Genomic DNA, 21,046 nt, shown 5'->3' on the forward strand with positions numbered 1-21,046 from the left:
TGTTTTGTTTTGAATTTAGTTCTGTCTGGACTCTGGAGCCTGTTCTTGTGTTGTTTGCCCCCGTTTTATTTTCAAACCTTGACACTCCTGCCATAAATAATCAAGGTTTCCATTCATCAAGAGTCATCAATCAATCAACTATCAGTGAGTAAAACAAGACAGCCCAAGTCATTGATTGTTTGACATTTATATTTCACAGTATGTATATGGGTACATTACAAACGAAATCACAAGTCGACTCAATACAAAAACTGCTACTTTGTTGAGGACGACACCATGAAAAGCACTAGGACTTGTTTACATCAGGGTCCTCCATTTTCAATTAATCAGATAATTTAAAGACATGCAAATGGAGCAGGAAAACAGGAAATCATCATATAGAGAAATGGAAAAAATATATACAGTAAGTATATATAAACATATAAATGGTAAATGGTGCCTTTATATAGCACCTTTATCCAAGGTGCTTTACATAGATTGTGCATTACATTCACACACACACACATTCACATACCTTTACATAATTATAGATTGTGCATTACATTCACCCATTCACACACACATTCACACACCATTACATAGATCGTGCATTACATTCACCCATTCACACACCTTTACATAGATTGCGCATTACATTCACCCATTCACACACAGAATCACACATTCATACACCGATCACCGATGGCGGCGGAAACCACGCAAGGCACCAACCAGCACATCAGGAGCAATTAGGGGTTCAGTGTCTTGCTCAAGGACACTTCGACACTAACTCTGGGGGAGCCCGGGTTCGAACTGCCAACCTTGCGGTTGCCATCCAGCCACTCTATCCCTGAGCCACCACCTAAGTCATATATAAACATATTATACAGTAAGTATTATAAAACATATACAGACACAAGTCGGTGGTTCCCAAACCTTTTCATGTCAAGGACCCCTAAATTGACACTAATTAGCCAACTGGCCCCCATTTGAACATATGAACATACAGATGGGATTCTCAGATTGACCACACAGAAATGAGCATGTTCAGGCTGACCTATCAGGGCCTGCGTATAGAATCTAATTAAAACCTCACATGGGAAAGCCCATTTACGATGATTTCATTGGCTGAGTATGCAATGTGATGATACAGTATAAGAGCGCCCCTTCATCAATCACACAAGTGTGATTTGTATTTATTACCTGTCAAATAATTTGTGCTTGCCTATTGTAATATACCCTGTTTTTGTGTTTATTTGTTTTGGGTTTTTTCCCCTTTTTTTTCTAATTCTTTTTGTTTTGTATAGTGAGGACCCTCTCCAAAACGAGATACTATAGGCCTATCTCAAATGGGGTATTCCTAAATAAAGAATTTCAAACTAATAATTTCACTCAATTTTTATATAGGCTACTGTAGCTCATTGTGTATATTGCGTATAGATTTGTTTCCTGGGATTTTTGGGGCTTGACCCCGTCTTATTGCTATAAATGTATTATTATGCATTTTTTATTATTCTTTATTATTATGTATTTTTAAATTATAAATTATTATTCATTTTTTTTTAACCTTTTTTTTCTATTATTATTATTATGCCTGGCTGCCTCTCTTGGCTGCAGCTGTGATGTCGCGATATCGCACCACCCCCCAAGTCTCGGGGTCGCTCGCGGCGCTGGACCAATCGCAGAGCTCGATCCTCCGTGACGCGCATCCATCCATCAGCACGAGCCAGCTCAGGCAGCAGCGACTCGCTGTGGATGCAGGGAAAAATAATAAAATAAAGAATAACAACAATAATAAACAAATATCACCACGAATAATCGACACGGCGTGCGAGAAAATCAATTGGATTCGATTAAAAACAATAAAAATCGTTTTAATCCATTGACTGGACTTGTGAAGGAAAACATCGGACTAGTTGTTCCTCCTCGGCGCGAGCGGAGCGGAAGGATCCATCCAGGGAACTACAACCGAACGGACGGACTACAGACAGACAGTCAGCTAGCTAACAGCTAGCCTAGCCTGAGAGCAGCAGCGCGAGCGCCGCACCGTCCTCCTCTCCTCTCTGCTCGGCTCGGCTCGGCTGAAACAAAATACATCGTTTTACCGATAAAAAAGACAGAAACAGAAACAGTCACCATTTTTCCTCCGTATCCGCTAGTTATGAGTCATGTGGCCGTCGAGAATGTCCACCACCACGGTCTGGAGCAGCAGGTGAGGACCGACCGAACAACGGGACGGGCCTACCGGACCGGACCGGGAGGGCTGGGGGGGTTTAAATACCCCCCCTGCCTACCGGTTAGCGTAGCTTCTTTAGCCTGCTTGGTTGGTTTGGTTGGTTGTGGTTGTTGTAGCACGTTTAGCTGATGACTGTGTGGGGGGGAAGCTAGGCTAGGCTAGGGTAATGCTAATGCTACGTTGTGGATGGTGTGTACTGTGTGTCACAGTGTGTGTGTGAGTGCTCGCGCGGCCCGCGAGGTGGGGGTGTGCGCTTGGTTGTGGTGCCCTGAACGCCCGGGCGGTGCAGTGTGTTAAAAAAAAAAAGCTTCTCTTCACAGTGAGTGAGTCATTAGGTCTTGTAGATCAGTGGTTCTCAACCTGTGGGTCGGGACACCCGGACCCCCCCCCCGTGGTGCTTTGGGGGGTCCCTCCCGACCCCCGTGTGTCTGTCTGACAGTGGATTGTGGAGCCCTAGGCCTGCCCGAGGCTACAAAATGATTAGCAACATGTGGAGCATTGTTTTCTCACCCAGCATGCAGTTCAGTTTCAGTCTGAACATTTCTGAAGTGTCTTCTTTTTTTTAAAGATCTTTCTGAATAACAAATTGTCCAAGTATAATATTGTCCCACATATTACCTATTATGAATTGAGCGTGAAGCACTCCGATATAAACAAACAAGCCAAATAGGCTTGCTTGGGTATTAACTATTAATTCAATCCTCTTAGCAGACTCATGCAACTTTCCTGTGCTTTTTCTTCCATGAAAACTATAGTGTTAACAATCAGTCAATCATTGTGAAAATAGCCGATCTACAAGCTAACAAAGCAAGAGCAAGTATTGTAATCATCATAATAACGCAACATGATTTAAATGAATAGTTGGAAAGCGTGATTGAACAAAAAATAGCAAAACTTGACAGCTAGTGTGACTGACAGGTCTGTCTAGAATGTGTTCCAAGTGATCTGATGATTATTATTCTTTTTTAAATCTGACAAATAATGTTATTGGTTGCATATCATTGCTCCGACAGTGTTATTTCGTGCCGCTCTGTGGAATGAACCCAGCGCACCGCGGAGCACACAGCTGACTGCGTTTGTTGTGGTGTGCGCGTGTGTGTGTGTGTGTGTGATGATAAAATGGATGCTTCCACACACACATCAATGCGCTGCTTTCGGCCTATTGTTGCCTTTCGAGGCTCCATGTGTGCACCATATTAATGTTCATATATATTTCTATATATATGTTGTAATATTGGGGGTAATGGGTGATGATCGTCTGCTTTTAAGCGGCTGAAGCCTTGGAAAAATGGCTCGTTTTTTGTTGTGCGTCACTGATAACGTAGGCGACCATCTGCATGGAGATAAAGCTGCAGCTATATGCTACACCGTGCGTGTGTGTGTGAGAGAGAGAGACGTGTGTGAGAGAGCGAGAGGTGCGTGTGACGTGTGTGGTGTGTGCGTATAAAGTACCCGAGTATTTCTAATTCCCTGTATTTTTACTAGCTGCAGCTATATGCTACACTGTGTGTGTGCGTGTGAGAGAGAGAGAGAGAGAGACCTGTGTGTGTGTGTGTGTGAGACTGTGTGTGTGTGAGAGAGAGAGAGAGAGAGAGATAAGAGAGAGACGTGTGTGAGAGGGAGAGAAGTGTGTGTGTGTGTGTGTGTGTGTTTGTGAGAGAGAGAGCGACGTGTGTGAGAGTAACTAAGTATAATATTTACTTGAGTATTTCTAATTCCCAGTACTTTTACTTCTACTCCACTACATCTCAGAGGCATATATTGTACTTTTACTACCACTACATTTATTTGAAAACTTTAGTTACTTTGTATATGTTGATTATTATTATTACAATTACAAAACGTAACCACTTTAATGACAGTTTTCTGATTAGTTTATATCTCAGTGGTGCTCAATATTTCATGTCAAGGACCCGAAAAATTATATGTAATTGGCCGCCGACCCTTATCTGAAAATAATGTTGTTCCAGGGACCCCCCCTCCCAGGAGCAAAGATTTGAGTTTAAAACGTTCACGTTCACTTGAGTTAAAAACGTTCAAAAATAGGAGACCTGCAAGTTCATAACGTTGCACTCAGTGCCGCACTATGAGCTTGTAGATCTGCTATTTTTCAATAGCTAAAGTATAACGTAATGCTTAAAACACCAAAAGGGGTTCCCGCCCCCAACATGGGTTAAGGGTTTCCCACCTGCAAATAAACCGGGCAGATAAAACATTCGGGCATGTGACTTTTGCTTTCAGGTTGCCCGAAGCGGGCAAGTGTTCGTTTTGAGAGCTGACGCAACCGTCTATAAACACAACACCAGATATCTGTCTAAACCAGGGGTTCCCAAAGTGGGGTCCGGGGACCCCCAGGGGTCCTTGAGGGAGTTCCAGGGGGTCCCCAGCTAAATCATAGTTTGGACCCGTTAGGGTCCATTTGGTTCCATTTGTACACTCTGAGTTAAATTAACATTGATTTTACAATATAAATTGGGGGTCCCAGAGATAGAAATGCCATTAAATGGGGGGTCCGTAGACTAATGCATGTCAAACTGGGGGTCCTTGAAATTAAACGGGTTAAGAATCACTGCTAAAGCCGTAAAAATATTTATTTTTTTGGAGGGTCCCTGGCATAGCTTTTTCAAATGGGATAATTTGTGTCAACTTGGGGGCCCTTGACATGAAAAAGTTTGTAAACCACTGATCTCTCTAAACACCTGAACGTGGCCAGAGCTCTCTGTCTTCTGGTCTGTGGAATGTAATAGAAGAGCCCTGTTTACCTATAATGTGCTGTTTTCACTGTAAGTGTTGCTGCAATTATATGATAATAATAATAATAACTATAATCTAAAATAACTGAACCTTTTTAGAGATCACTGATTGTTTTTCTCATGATCAGCCAACCGATCTGTGAAATGTTGCAAAAAACTGATCTTGTGAAATGTTGCAAATTTTAATATTTCCAAAATGATTATTTGTCAACTAGGGATGTCCCGATAAACTTGATGTCCCGATACACGTTTTTTGTGAGTTACCCTCACAAAAAACATGCAGTAATCCTGGTCTCTAAACTGCCTCCCCCTAGCCAGCCGGGGCGCCTGATGGAGGGGAAAGGAACTGGTTGGAATAACGTGTTCCTTCCACGCGCTACGTCCAACCAGGGAAACTCGCCCCTGTCAGGTGTAAAGGAGCAACTTGGACACTCATGCATGAAGGAAGCATGAGTTCAAGTCCATTGTTCTCCCCAAGTTGGCAGAGGGTGTGTAGAGCCCAGGATCACATTAGATAATTGACACAGGGGTGAAAAATGGGTTACAAAATCGTGGGATAAAAATTTTAAAGGAAAAGAAAATCGAATAGTGATTCAAATTTGACCCTTTATTTTATACGGGATGATTTACTTTTCCGGCAAGTGAGCATGATGTTTGAACTTTGGGCAAGTAGAACATCTGAGCCCTTGATGTAAAAATATTCTAAATCCTAAAGGTTTTCTGAAAAAACTGTTTCTATGTCAGTGGTGCTCAACCTTTTTCATGTCAAGGACTGCCAGAATGATCTCAATTTGGTTGCGGACCCCCATCTGAAAATATGTTGTTCCAACCTCCAGGGATGCCCCCCCCCCCAGAAGCAAAGATTTTTGAGCTAAAAACGTTCGCTCTGGAAGAATATATATTCAAAGATTTGTGCCATTTTTCAATAGCTAAAGCATAACATAATGTTTAAAAAAACACCAATAGGGGTTCCTTCCTTCCTTCCTGGTCCTGAATGGGTTGAACTAAAGAGAATGTAGACATGAGACTAATTAATTAGAGTGACAGAGATGTGTGTGTGTGTGTGTGTGTGTGTGTGTGTGTGTGTAAATATAACAAACACAATATGTGCCCTTTTAACCGCTTTCAAAATGACCCAGGGTGCCCACTTTTTAGACCCACTTTTTGACATTTGTGTAAAAAGAAAAGAAAAAAAAGGAATTACCGCATGTAGTCTGTGGACTTTTTTTTTTTTGGGCACAAAATGTGTTTTTAACAAAGGTGCAGACGATCAGAAATCAGCAGAGAGTTGAGCGACGTTTGCGCTATACTCTATGCCGAATTGAAGTGGACTCGGTCCCAGACTTTTTCTTTCTTTTTCTACTTCACCCTGGAAGTGAAAAAAATCGTCTGGGTTTCCGAGGCAAAAAAAAAAAGAATGTGCAGAACTCTCTGTGACTGATTGTGTGTTTTCTCTTTGTTTGGTTTGTGTTTTTCTGCAGCTGGCTGTCCTAGACTTGAGCGCAGTGGATGGACAGGGCGGTGGCACCGGTCGTAAGTATACTCCCAAAGAAAGTATCATTCACGCACCATCGCCGTCACGGGCAGCCGGCCCCCGATAATACCGTCGGGACGGGAACGAGAGCTGCCGACATTATCCCATTTAGCTCGCCCTGAAAGAATATATATTCAAAGATTTGTGACGCAATTTTTTTACGATTTTTCAAAAATTGCAGACCTACAAGGCAAGCTGATAGTGCGCCACCGAGTGGCGCACTATCAGCTTGTAGATCTGCTATTTTTTATTTATTTATCACACGATGATGTATTTCATTACGGTGGTTTAAATTTATTTTTAAATATGGGGTGCACGATTATGAAATTATGACCGGCGATATCCGATCCCCGATCATTTGCAGGGTCATATCTGCCGATTCTGATATTATACAGAGGACCACAATAGAAACAAGCCTACAGTATAGGCCCTATAGGGGCCTTTTGGCCCCAAGCCTGTCAACCCATTTAGGCCTAAGGCCGATTCTAAAAACGCCTTCTAAAGCCTGTCCTAAGTTTTCTGAAAAACTTCAAATATTTATACATTTTTTGTATTTTTCGAATACTGTACATACTGTACAGAACCCAAAAATGGGTTCCCGGCCTGAGGGGGTAAGACACCAAAAGGGGTTCCCGCCCAGGTTAATAAAGTGTTCAATCAATCAATAAATAGCATAATACTCTTTTCCAAGTGTCAAGTTTTCACAAATGAATGAGATGAGTACACAATTTAAATTTAAATTTCGTTTTGTGGGAACCACTGATTTTGAATGCATTGGAGTCTATGGGAGTTACATGAGTTACATGAACCTGTTTTCTGCCCCCTCAATGTCGCAACTCTGTCTCTACTCTATGGCTCTGGATCCGTCCTAGTTGGTCCACATTAGAGTTGTTCAGATACCGATATTGGTACCGGCTACTCGGGGCCGACACCACCCTCATGTACTTGTACTCGGTACTCAGAACCGCCCGCCCAAAGTACTCTGTATCGGTGTCCCACGATTCGATTCAACTCGATTTTCAATCCAATTTATTTATTCAAAAGCCTTTTTTTTCCAGATTATTCCATTCCTCTACACTTGCGGAACGACGGCACCCCCAAAATTGGTGAGTTAAAGCCTAGTTTATGCCATGTTGGAACGGACAGACGAACGGCCCGCGTCACCGGGCCGACCCCGGGGCGATAAAACGAAGAAACGTCCGTTGTTTTTTAGGCGAGTCTTTGAGCCGTACTCCTCTTGGCAGAGGAGTACGGCTCGGGACCGAGGCCGGCATGCGACGGACGTTTCATCTGTGCACATGTGACCGTGTCCCGCGAGGCCTGGGGCATCGTGTTGGTACCATTAGGAGAGATAACGGGCAAACATTGATGAAAATAATTCTTCTACATTCTCTAATTGTGTAGACTTAATTAATTAAGTAATGCCAGATGTTTAACAATAATAATCTAACTCTTGAGAGCGTTAAAATGGAACCAAATGGTTCCATTTTTTTTACGCTTTTCATTTTCAAGAGTTCTCATGAGTTTTTGAAGCTAGAGCGTAAAATAGTTTTTTACACTCAGGATCTATAAGGGTCCATTTGGTAACCAACTCTCCCATCATTTAGCTGCATGGGGACCACCTGGAACCCCGGACCACTGGTTTTAAAAGCACTGCTCTAACCCGTCGAGCCGCTGCGCCAAGTTGATTATTTACCGCATGGCGGCAGAAAGGGCCGACCTGCAAGCTCACAGCGGGCATCGTGTGGCTGGCGTGGCGACACGCCGCGAGCTTGTAGATCTGCTATTTTCTCCCCATTTCAACCGCTTTGATAACCTTTCGGCCGTAATAATGACATCATTGTACCCGACGATAATAAGGACAACTAAGGGTAGTTGGCGCCAGGGATGTGTTTTAATTCTAACCATCTTGAGTTGTGTTGGATGCTAACCTCTCCATGCCAGATGCAAGGGGCTAACCGCTGGCCAGTTGGATGCTAACCCCTCCATGCCAGATGCAAGGGGCTAACCGCTGGCCAGTTGGATGCTAACCCCTCCATGCCAGATGCAAGGGGCTAACCGCTGGCCAGTTGCATGCTAACCTCTCCATGCCAGATGCAAGGGGCTAACCGCTGGCCAGTTGGATGCTAACCTCTCCATGCCAGATGCAAGGGGCTAACCGCTGGCCAGTTGGATGCTAACCTCTCCATGCCAGATGCAAGGGGCTAACCGCTGGCCAGTTGGATGCTAACCCCTCCATGCCAGATGCAAGGGGCTAACCGCTGGCCAGCCGGATGCTAACCTAGCCGGACGGACGGACGGACATGAAGATGAACGGTCAAATGAAACCACTAAAAAGCGTTTTCCTTTGTCTCAGCAGGAAATGTCTTTCAGACCGGCAGACCGGGGGGCTACGCCATCCCTCCTGGGTCCACCTGTAAGTTGATTCACTCATCAGCGGACTGACCTCATGCTTCCTTCAATGCATGAGGAGTCAGTACGAGTTTTTCGCTGCAAAAATGTTTATGAAACACGGCACGTTAACGCTTGTGTGAGCGTCTGTCTGTCTGTCTGTCTGTCTGTCTGTCTGTTTAATGCATTAATAGTTAATGTTTTAACTTGATTGATTAGTTAGTTCTTTTTTTTTTTAGGATATAAATTTCCTTGAATGTCTAACATAAAAATCTACACTTTGCTGATATACAGAAAGAATACAAAAGTAATATTATATTGCTTAATCAAATAGTGATTTGCCCATTTGTGATGCAAGGTCAGGAAATGGCATCTTTGTATGAGAAAATAGAATCAAATGTAAAGTGCTCTGTCTTGTCTGTCACATCACATCGAAAGCAGAGACTTTTCAATTAATCATTAATCATTGTTCATTTTAACCGACTCATTTCTTAACGGCGATTAACCCATTTAGGTTAGTAAAAAAAAAAAAAAAAGGCTTCTGAAAGAATATATATTCAAAGATTTGTGCAGCATTTTCACGATCTGCTATTTTTCAATAGCTAAAGTATTACATAGTGCTTAGTTAAAACACCAAAAGGGGTTCCCGCCCCAAAATGACGATTTAACTGTTAACGTCCGTGTTGTTTTCGTCGACTAAAACTAAGACGAAAAATGTTCGTCGACTACCTTTTTCCACTGAAGAAAACTAAATAGAAACTAAATGAAAACTGTGCTATGATGACTAAGACTAAATATACTGACAATTTCATCAAACAAATAAAAACTAGACTAAAATGTTAGGAAGGGACTAGAGATCCAGTAAAAGTAATTTTACACTTGGTTGCATGCTGAAAATAGCTGATCTACAAGCTCACAACGCGTCGCGTTGTGAGCTTGTAGATCGGCTATTTTCAGCAAGTGTAAAAACACTCATTACGACGGCATCAAGGCCTACCAAAACACATTTTAGTCGACTAAATCAACTGTAGATTTAGTCGACTAAAATCTTATGACATTTAGTCGACTAAAACTAGACTAACACTAAGACATTTACAGGTGACTAAAATGTGACTAAAACTAAATTAAGTTTCAGTCCAAAGACTATGACTAAACTAAAATAGAAATTTGCTACCAAAAACAACACTGCCGCCCAAAATGGGTAACTATTTAACTGTTAACGTCCCTGTTCCTCTCCTGCAGTCGCGGTGGGCGGGTGGGACGGCGCGCGCAACAACTTCGTCAACGGCTACCACGACAACCGCATGAACGGCGGGAACACCTTCAACCGCGGCCCGCCCCGCATGGAGAGGGGGCGGGGCGTGGGCGGAGGAGGAGGAGGGGGCGGCGGCTACCGGGGGAACCGGGGCGGCGCCTTCAACCCCATCAACCCCATGCAGCCAATGGGCTTCGGCGTGTACGAGAATAAAGGTGCGTGAGTGGCCCGGGGCGGGGGGGTCCGTGAAATAATTAACTTTTATTTATTTATTTTTTTGTTTATTTTGGGGGAGGGAGGGCTAGTGAATTATGGTGTGTGAGAGAAATTAATTGTGAGCTTACCATAATCGCAGTAATCCTTAACCCATTTTGGGGCGGGAACTCTTTATGGTGTTTTAAACATTATGTTATAATTTAGCTATTGAAAAATAGCAGATCTGCAAGCTCATAGCTGCGAGCTTGTAGGTCTGCTATTTTTGAAAAATCGTTAAAATGTGGAGCAAATCATTGAATATATATTTCAGAGCATACATTTTTAACGGAAATATTTGGTTCTGGGGGGGTCCCTGGAACTACATATTTTGAGATGGGGGTCCGTGGCCCAATAGAGATAATTCTGCGGGTCCTTGACATGAAAAAGGTTGAGCACCACTGACATAGAAACATAGGTTTTTCAGAAAAATGAAAGATTTGGAAGCCTTTTCTTTTATCGACCTCAGTCCAAAATGGGTTAACCCATTTAGACCTGAGAACAGATTCTACAAATATCTTAATCTAAATCATGATAGTTGTCAGTGGTGCTCAACCTTTTTCATGTCAAGGACCTCCAGAATTGTCTGCATTTGCCGCCGACCCCCACCTCAAAATAGAAGAAGCAAAGACTTGAGTTAAAAACGTTCGCTCTGAAATAATATATATTAAAATATTTGCGCCACATTTTAACGATTTTTCAAAAATGGCAGACCTACACGTTCATTGTACAAAAGCTTGTATATCTGCTATTTTTCAATATTCTAAAGCATAACATAATAATTAAATTAAAACACCAAAATTGGTTCCCGCCCAAAATGGGTTAACGTGAATGACCCTAGAACCTTACGTTTGTCATGAACGTGAATGACCCTAGAACCTTACGTTTGTCATAAACGTGAGTGACCCTAGAACCTTACGTTTGTCATAAACGTGAATGACCCTAGAACCTTACGTTTGTCATGAACGTGAATGACCCTAGAACCTTACGTTTGTCATAAACGTGAATGACACTAGAACCTTACGTTTGTCATAAACGTGAATGACTAGAACCATACGTTTGTCATAAACGTGAGTGACCCTAGAACCTTACGTTTGTCATAAACGTGAATGACCCTAGAACCTTACGTTTGTCATAAACGAGAATGACCCTGACACTAGTCCCGTCCCGCCCCACAGAGGCAGGAGGCTGGAACACGGCCAAGGACGCCTACAGCAGCAGCTTCGGAAACAACCGAGGCAAGTCGGCTTTCTTCAACGACCGAGGCAACGGCAACCGGGGGAGGTGAGGAGATGGCACACACACACACACACACACACACACACACACACACACACACACACACACACACACACACACACGCACGCACACAGTGACACAGACTGGCTCTAAGTGAAAATGATGGATATGGATACTCGTATCCATATCTCAAGGTTGGCAGGTCTGGACGCGTCACCTGAAGTGACGGCATATGAGCTGAGAATGAGAACAGTGCTTGGAGGGTCTCTAGAGACTCTAGAATGTATCCTAAATAAACACCACATACCAAAATAAATGAATCCTGACAGCTGTGATTTTCTTTTTTACACCCCCCATTATTATAATGTTCTTATTTTGATCACACAACCCACTTACTGAATGTCACTCAGTCTCCATTAGGAGTCCAACTAGTACTGATTTACTACGACACTAACGGCCCATTGGGAGTCCAACTAGGGCTAGTGGTTATCAAATGTTTTATTTGCAACTCCTTAACAAAATATATATAAAACAAATTGGGGATTCTTGGTTTGAAAAGGCTGGAGGAACCAGTGTGCTCTGGGAGACGTGAATGAACAGCAGCGGCGATTAAGGACAATTTTCTTTTGTCCTATCTATGGTTTCAGGTACGATCGCGGTGGATTCAGCACCAACAGTGGAGGAGGAGGAGGAGGTGGAGGAGGAGGAGGAGGTGGTGGTGGTGGTGGTGGTGGAGGAGGAGGAGGAGGAGGAGGAAACAGCCGCTGGGTGGAGGAATCCAGGGATGACGATGACTGGTCCAAACAAACGCCACCCAACGAACGCCTCGAAGCGTGAGTCTAAGGCCGCTTTTACACGTCTCCAGAGAAAACAGAGAAAGGGGCGACTGTGGCTCAGGAGGTAGAGCAGGTCGTCCAATGATCCATGGGTCGGCGGTTCGAATCCCGGCTCCTCCTGTCTAACATGTCGAAGTGTCCTTGGGCAAGACACTGAACCCCAAATTGCTCCCGATGTGGTTGGTTGGTATACCTTGCATGGCTTCCGCCGCAATCGGTGTATGAATGTGTGTGTGAATGGGTGAATGTAATGCACAATCTATGTAAAGCGCCTTGGATAAAGGCGCTATATAAATGCACCATTTACCATTTAATACGCGTTTCCATGGAAACCGTGTTGGTGTAAAAAAGGGGCCTAAACTTTTTGACAGGCCCGTCACAGACCCGAGTCTCTGATTGGTCAGATTGATATGAGGTGCTCTGAGCTTTTGACTGGACAGCTAAGCCGTCTGTTGATAGTTCAGCGGTCATTATTCCAAAATAACACGCAGCTGAATTCAGTGATTGACCAAGCAGTGTCTCTCTCTCTCCCCCCCACACAGGGAGTTATTCGCTGCCAGCAACACTGGGATAAACTTTGAGAAATACGACGACATTCCAGTTGAAGCCACAGGACAGAACTGCCCGCCCCACATCGACAGTGTAAGTTACACTACACGGAACCACGCCAGTTTCAGCACGTAAACATGAATAGTTCCAGGATGTAAAACGTGAATAGTTCCAGTTCCAGGATGTAAACGTGAATAGTTCCAGTTCCAGGATGTAAACGTGAATAGTTCCAGTTCCAGGATGTAAACGTGAATAGTTCCAGTTCCAGGATGTAAACGTGAATAGTTCCAGGATGTAAACAATGGGTGTGTGAGTGTGTGTGTGTGGTGTAGTGCCAGGAAATATTTAATCATGTGTGTGTGTGTGGTGTAGTTCCAAGGCATATTTAATCATGTGTGTGTGTGTGTGTGTGTGTGTGTGTGGTGTAGTTCCAGGGCATATTTAATCATGTGTGTGTGGTGTAGTTCCAGGACACATTTAATCATGTGTGTGTGGTGTAGTTCCAGGACATATTTAATCATGTGTGTGTGTGGTGTAGTTCCAGGACATCAACATGGGGGAGATCGTCATGGGGAACATCGGTCTGAGCCGCTACACCCGACCGACCCCGGTCCAGAAACACGCCATCCCCATCATCAAGTCCAAGAGGGACCTAATGGCCTGCGCTCAGACAGGTCAGATATTATACATACATATCCTTTAGTACTCGCACATGTATGTATTGTTATCACCTGGCCCTTGGGCCATAACAAAGGAGGAAGACACACGGCTGTTTTAAAAGTGCACAAACCAATATTTATTTACAATATAACCAACTTAATAAGAATCAAACAATAATGCAGCACTAAGGTGGAGTGTGTAAAAGGACGACTTCACCACTTTTCAACCTATAATAGATCCTCACTAATAATCATGATAAAATGGCACGATTTTTTCCTACTCAGTCTGTGTCTCATAGGAGGGCTGTGGGCAGTTTAGAAACCGTCTTCCAGTGACATCATCATTAGGCAGGTTATTTTTTTAACAAGATTTCTTTACAAAAATGTTTAGAGTGTATTCCCCATCGATGATGTCACTGGAAGACGGTTGCTGAACTGCCCCCAGCCCTATATGACACAGACAGAGTAGGAAAAAATTGCGCAATTTTTTCATGATTATTAGTGAGGACTTATTATATGAAGATAGGTTGAAAAGTGGTGAAGTGGTCCTTTAATCAGTAGATCAGTAGTGTAAGTGAGTGGATGTGTGGTGGGTGTAGTGTGGGGTGTTGAACGGTGCAAAGATGCTGCTGCTCTCATGGAAGGAGAGAGAGAGCCTGAGTGTGGCCACACCCAGCCTCTCATAGTGCACCCTGGGGAACACTGGCCAGGTGCTCCCAATGCTCCGCAGGACCTGTGGAAAACACAAGACTAGGCCTACCTAACAAACCACACAGGCCCTAGTAGGCCAAACTACAGGGGGCTGTGACATGTACCTATGTATGTATTTGGTTAAAATGGGTAAGGTTTTAAAAAAGGCAAAAGCATGCTCTGTTGCACTGGCCTAAAAGTGGGTCCTTGAAGTATGTATGTATGTATGTATGTATGACGTCCAATAAGGGATCACCATTCTTGGTGAGGTACGTTTCAAGGTTGGTATGAAGTCAATAACGGGTCTAAAGGATTTAGAATGGCAGAGAGCTCTAGGACTCAGAACAGAGAGCTCTCTCTCTCTCAGTTAACACCAGTGTTGTGACTAACGCCCTTACATGCGTTACGTTACATAACGTAACTACTATTTGCAGTAACTTGTAACCTAACGCTTTACATTCGGCCTTATAGTTATTGTGCGAGGGTTACCCGCGTTATGGCGTTATTATGTCAACTTATGTGATCAGTGAAAAGTCTCGCCAAGCAGCTCCGTGCTATCATACAGGCGTCTCTGTGCTGCTGAAGTGAAGGGGGCAAATAAAGTTGTGAATCGATATAATTCAACTAAACTGCGGGGAAAACACAGATGTACAAGCCCAACGTGCTGTGCATTGTGACGGGTAGATAACTTGTAGATCTGCTACTTCCAGCGCAGGAAGGGCGCATGCTTATGACGCTCTTTAACTATGCATTCAGCAGCCACAGCCAGCGAGAGTCACAACCAGGTCACAACAAGTTGTTGTTCTGTGCACAAGCACTGCAGCAGACGGAATGCACAGGCAGATCCGACACAACTTTATTGCATACATCGATTGAAAGCACAGATCTGTGCTTTCAATCTTATTTCCCATCCACGGGCACAAGCAACGTGATATCAGGAGCTTCCACCCGATCTGTGGTGGTGTTCTGTTGACTACTAGCTATAGTAGCTAGCATGGGAGCTAATGTTAGTTTCACTGCTGCTGCTGCGTTTACACGGGCCGTGTAAACCCGTGTTTAATTGTCAGGGTTTCACTGTCCACAGCAGGCAGACCTGTCAAAACGATGCACTTCCCAAAACTCAGAGACATGCCACCACCTATAAATTCAAACCCACTATAATAATATCTCATTCCACTTTAATTTATTTTATTCCATAGTCTTAGTTTTTCTCTAATAAAGTAGTTTTTATTTGTTTTCTCATGTTATCCTTAAGTGTCTTTAAGTACTCAGAGAAGCTTTATATAAATAATATTACCACTATTATTATTACTACTTGTTTTTTGCCTATGCTTATGTAGAAAAAAAGCTCACTGCTCAGGTCAAATAGGCCTATTGATATGCGATTAAAATGTGATTAATTGAGATGAATTCATCACAAAGCCTCCAATTAATTTGATGTTTTTTAATGAAGTCCCAATATTCTTTATAGATCTAGCTTAAAAAAAAATCTGAAAAAGGTTAAATGTGTCGGATCGCATCAAATTCCATGAAATTCCACAGTCCACACAAGATGTATTCGGCTATTCGGTTTCGGCCTTTTTTATATATATATTTTTAAAGTAAAGTAAAGTAAAGTAGTTACTTTCATAATTTAATGTAAAGTAAAGTAACAAATTACTTTTTTAGATAAGTAACGATAACTATAACGCCTTTAAAAGTAACTTCCCCAACACTGGTTAACACCGAATGTCTGTCTCTCTCTCTCTCTCTCTCTCTCTCTCTCTCTCTCTCTCTCTCTCTCTCTTAACACTGAGTGTGTGTGTCTCTCTCTCTCTGTTAACACTGAGTGTGTGTCTCCCTCTCTCTCTCTCTCTCTCTCTCTCTCTCTCTCTCTCTCTGTTAACACTGAGTGTCTCTCTGTGTTGACACAGAGTGTCTCTCTCTCTCTCTCTCTCTCTCTCTGTGTTAACACTGAGTGTCTCTCTGTCTCTGTGTTAACACTCAGTGTCTCTCTGTCTCCCCCACCCTGCAGGCTCTGGTAAGACGGCTGCGTTCCTCCTGCCCATCCTCAGTCAGATCTACGCAGACGGCCCTGGAGAGGCTCTGGCTGCAGCCAAGGCCTCTGGACAGGTAGGCTGTGTGTGTGTGTGTGTGTGTGTAACGCAATGCTGTGTAACAACACCCTATATTAGTCTCTGGGCGGTAACACAATGCTGCGTAACACCCTGTTATATTAGTCGCTGGGCGGTAACACAATGCTGCGTAACACCCTGTTATATTAGTCTCTGGGCGGTAACACAATGCTGCGTAACACCCTGTTATATTAGTCGCTGGGCGGTAACACAATGCTGCGTAACACCCTGTTATATTAGTCGCTGGGCGGTAAGGTAACACAATGCTGCGTAACACCCTGTTTGTCTTGTGGTGTTTTGCGTGCAGGAGAACGGGAAGTACGGCCGTCGTAAGCAGTTCCCGATCTCTCTGGTGCTGGCGCCGACCAGAGAGCTGGCCCTGCAGATCTACGACGAGGCTAGGAAGGTAAGGCACGCGCGTCGCACGCACGCACGCACCCGTGCACACACACACACACCATAGAGCTGGCCCTACAGATATACGATGAGGCTAGGAAGTTAAAGACACACACACAAACGCTCACGTACGCACCCGTGCACACACACACACACACACCATAGAGCTGGCCCTACAGATATACGATGAGGCTAGGAAGGTAAGCACACACACATACAAAGAACAGGAATGTGTGTGTGTGTGTGTGTGTGTGTGTGTGTGTGTGTGTGGCTTCACAAGCCAGACAGAGTGGATTAGTGAAACCGCTGATCACCATAAAATATTGTCTGTCTGTCTCTCTCTCTCTCTGTCTCTGTATGTCTCTCTCTCTGTCTGTCTGTCTCTGTATGTCTCTCTCTCTGTCTGTCTCTCTCTCTCTGTCTCTGTATGTCTCTCTCTCTCTGTGTCTGTCTGTCTCTCTTTCTCTGTCTCTCTCTCTCTCTCTCTCTCTCTCTGTATGTCTCTCTCTCTCTGTGTCTGTCTCTCTTTCTCTGTATCTCTTTCTCTGTCTCTGTCTCTCTCTCTCTCTCTCGGTCTCTCGCTCTGTCTCATTGTCTCTCTGTCTTTCTTTCTCTGTCTCTCTCTCTCTCGGTCTCTCGCTCTGTCTCATTGTCTCTCTTTCTCTCTCTCAATGTCAATTCAATGAAATGAGCTTCATTGTGATCAGAAAATATCGCCAAAGCCATGAAAACAAAACAATGTACTTAATTGTTGACATTCTAGTACCAGTCGCTGTTGGATATACTGAGAACAGATTAAGGTTTTACAAGTAGCAGTTGTCCCGAGTGGAGTAGTGAGAGAGTGGCGACACTCTTTGATCTCGCCGCAAAGCCTATCTATAGTTCCAAACATTGGAACTATCCCATTGAGATAGAATGAGCACTTCCGCATTCCATTGTTTGCGATGGGAGTCAACGCTAATGTCGCCACTCTCTTACTATTCCACTCGGCAGGTCTCGATTGGATAATGACACTTACTTTTTGTACGAAGCCAACTCTTGTCGTGACAAATCATGACAACACACACAATATTTTGGACCAAACAAATAATTACAAAGCTTTTTAATAATGACTTTCTAATTCTTTGTTTGGCCCGAAATATTGTGTGTGTTGTCATGATTTGTCACGACAAGAGTTGGCTTCGTACGACGCTTAAAAGGTCTTTAAATAAATTAAATAAAAACTGCCTATGGGAAAATGCATTGGGTTTTCATTTCCTGGGCCACTCGTTGTTCTGAAAGGGGGAGGGACTGCGACGCTCTATTGGCTTCACCCCTCAATGTCCTCCTAGCTGTCTTACTCTATGGCCCGGGTCCCGGAATGCAGGGACGGTCTTTTAGAAATGAGTCCCAGGGACATTTTATGAGTCCCACTTCAACCACGTTAGGAGTCATATTTTTTACAAATTGCAGCATTTAACTCCCATTTTAATTGATATGGTTATAATTATAATGTGGTTATATTCGTGTAGAAAACAGAAGAAAAAATGATTATTATAACTAAATCTAGCAAAATAAACTAGAATAAAAAAACAGTACAGTAGTGCATCCCGTGGATGCAGAGGTCGTTGTTTTATTGCGTCCCTTAACTATAAACTGCGTTCTGGGATGCAAAATGCACCCCATTTCAACCTCTGGCTCTGTTTGTGGGGCAAGCAGACATGACCTTTGGGCAAGTAGAGCTGGACCTTAGTGTCAACCCCTGAAACCTGTGTGTGTGCGTGCGCGCCTGTGTGTGTGCGTGTGTGTGTGTGTGTGTGTGTGTGTGTGTGTGTGTGTGCGCGTGCGTGCGTGCGTGCGTTTCCAGTTTGCGTACCGCTCCAAGGTGCGTCCGTGCGTGGTGTACGGAGGAGCGGACATAGGGCAGCAGATCAGAGACCTGGAGCGAGGCTGCCACCTGCTGGTGGCCACGCCCGGCAGGCTGGTGGACATGATGGAGAGAGGCAAGATCGGACTGGACTTCTGCAAGTAAGACCTGGAGTCTGTCGTTATATTTAAACTGGACCTGGAGTCATTATATTTAACCCATTTTGAGAGGGAACCCCTTTTGGTGTTGCATACATTGTTATAATTTAGCTATTGAAAAATAGCAGATCTACAAGCTGTGTGTGACTATGAGTACCAGTAGGGCCAAAAGTGGCGCTGTTGTGCCAGAGAGAGAGAGAGAGAAAGAGAGAGAGAGGGTCAGGGGGAGAGGAGAGGGGAGTTGCACCACTCGGTTCACACCCCTGACCCCCATGACGTCAGCCGCTGCGGCTATGCCCGATAACAGGCTCGACGAGCCAAACGCTTATTGATTACTCGATAAATGCCGAACCGGGTTTGTAATGGACCGGATTTTCGGGGAGGAACCAATTATATGGTCGGCACCAATGTTCTCTCTAAAACAAAATTCGGTCTGAGCAAACACTCAAACCTCCTGAGCAAGGTTACGCAAGTTACAACCTTTTTATTTTATATCAAGGTGGTAGGCTAGCAATTTTAGGAATATTCAGTTAGTCTATGTCAGTGGTTCTCAACCTTTTCAGGCTGTGACCCCCAAGTAATCATATTTGAACTGGGGACCCCCCACCCAGACAAGCAACAGAATGGTTCAACAGATAAATATTGTGAAAATAGCCAATCTACAAGCTCGTTGTGAACTTGTAGATCGGCTATTTTCACCAGTTTGACCAGTTTTTATAGCATGGTTTGCTGATAACTTTTAATGCAGTAATGGTATTTTTTCTTTTAGAGCCTTTGAGGTATTATAAAAGTCCTTAAATTGTCACTTCACTGTCATCTGGGGTCCTCCCCCCACCCCCAAATCATGTGGGGACCCACAGGTTGAGAACGACTGATATATGAATACGCAATTGTGCATTACATGGGGGGCATGAGAAAACGTGAAAACTTTGTCTTTGAACTCCTATAGTTTCTCAGCTTGTCGAACGTCAACAGCCCCTTATGGCCCCTACTACGCCAGCTATGAGCTATTATTATATGTAGCTCTACATAGCAGAGGGATTGATTGAAGAAAGCTGTATTAACAGATTGGATAATTACAGAGAGAGGTTCCATATGGGACTAGACCGCTAGGGATTAACGTTAACTTCCACATTTGTTGTTTCATTCACAAGTACACTGGACTGGAGGCTTGTTGTGCTGTAGTGATAACAACAATGTTGGCTAACCAGCTAATGCGAAGCTAACGTTATTCCCCCTCTCGTTGTTGCGCACAGCCATGCTTTTATCTACACTTCCATCCGTTCGCCTTTTAAATCTAAATGTCCCATCAACGCACGGGTCCAAGGCGCACCTTTTTCTTTTAAAGAAAACTTTTTTTTTTTTTACACCAGCGTCGGTGTCTGTGCGCGACAGATTAAAGTTGTGCGCGAGAGCATTTGGCCATGTGTGTGCGCGCGTGTGCGCACGGGCACACGTTAGGGGGAACATTGGTCAGCACACTCTATAGTAGGGAGGATTACCACAACAAAAGAAAAAAGTATATATATATATATTTGATATTTGTAAGTGAAATCACTGAATATACCTTTGACACATTATTTCCTGTGTGTGTGTGTGTCGTAGCTACCTGGTTCTGGATGAGGCCGACCGCATGTTGGACATGGGCTTCGAGCCTCAGATCCGACGCATCGTGGAACAGGACACCATGCCTCACAAAGGCATCCGGCAGACCATGATGTTCAGCGCCACCTTCCCCAAGGAGATCCAGGTGAGTTCTGAACCCCTTTTGACCCGAGATCAGATTCTATAAATGTCTTCTACATCCTGACAGTTTTCCATTCTGACCTGAGATCAGATTCTAAAAATGTCTGTTTGAAAATGACAGTTTTCTGAAAAAGCTATGTGTCTATGTCAGTCGTTCTTCGATTTTTCAAAAATAGCAGACCTACAAAGCTCGTAGCGCGCCACTCGGTGGCGCGCTATGAGCTTGTACTGTAGATCTACTATTTTTCAAAAGCTAAAGCATAACGTAATGCTAACAGCAAAACAGGTTCCCGCACAAAATGGGTTAATAACACTTTCTGAAAAACCCTATGTTTCTATGTCAGTGCCGGTGCTCAACCCTTTTTCATGTCAACGAATCGTTTCGAGAGTGTTTTTACGCAGACTTTCATATT

The 21,046-nt window shown here is 43.8% G+C and overlaps 1 protein-coding gene across 7 annotated transcripts in view; it reads left to right on the forward strand.

Annotated features, from left to right (window-relative positions):
• Positions 1–1,734: 1,734 nt before the first annotated feature.
• LOC308311656 (ATP-dependent RNA helicase DDX3X-like) overlaps positions 1,735–21,046 on the forward strand; it is a 41,880-nt gene continuing 22,568 nt past the window's right edge. For 2 of the 7 annotated variants that reach the window (XM_080758435.1, XM_080758437.1), the window contains exons 1-14: positions 1,735–2,191; positions 6,450–6,501; positions 7,561–7,608; positions 8,859–8,918; positions 10,136–10,363; positions 11,579–11,684; positions 12,287–12,315; positions 12,379–12,472; positions 13,018–13,117; positions 13,563–13,698; positions 16,388–16,485; positions 16,795–16,893; positions 18,730–18,890; positions 20,493–20,637. In XM_080758435.1, coding sequence (XP_080614561.1) covers positions 2,141–2,191; positions 6,450–6,501; positions 7,561–7,608; positions 8,859–8,918; positions 10,136–10,363; positions 11,579–11,684; positions 12,287–12,315; positions 12,379–12,472; positions 13,018–13,117; positions 13,563–13,698; positions 16,388–16,485; positions 16,795–16,893; positions 18,730–18,890; positions 20,493–20,637 — 1,407 coding nt within the window. In that variant the 5' untranslated portion in view covers positions 1,735–2,140. Of the gene's footprint in view, positions 2,192–6,449; positions 6,502–7,560; positions 7,609–8,858; positions 8,919–10,135; positions 10,364–11,578; positions 11,685–12,286; positions 12,473–13,017; positions 13,118–13,562; positions 13,699–16,387; positions 16,486–16,794; positions 16,894–18,729; positions 18,891–20,492; positions 20,638–21,046 lie in introns of all 7 variants that reach the window. The other 5 variants (XR_013963695.1, XM_080758432.1, XM_080758436.1 and 2 more) reach the window with 4 other exon arrangements.

This window comes from Protomyctophum bolini, assembly GCF_963924005.1.
Source record: "Protomyctophum bolini genome assembly, chromosome: 24".
NCBI classification, from domain to species: domain Eukaryota; kingdom Metazoa; phylum Chordata; class Actinopteri; order Myctophiformes; family Myctophidae; genus Protomyctophum; species Protomyctophum bolini.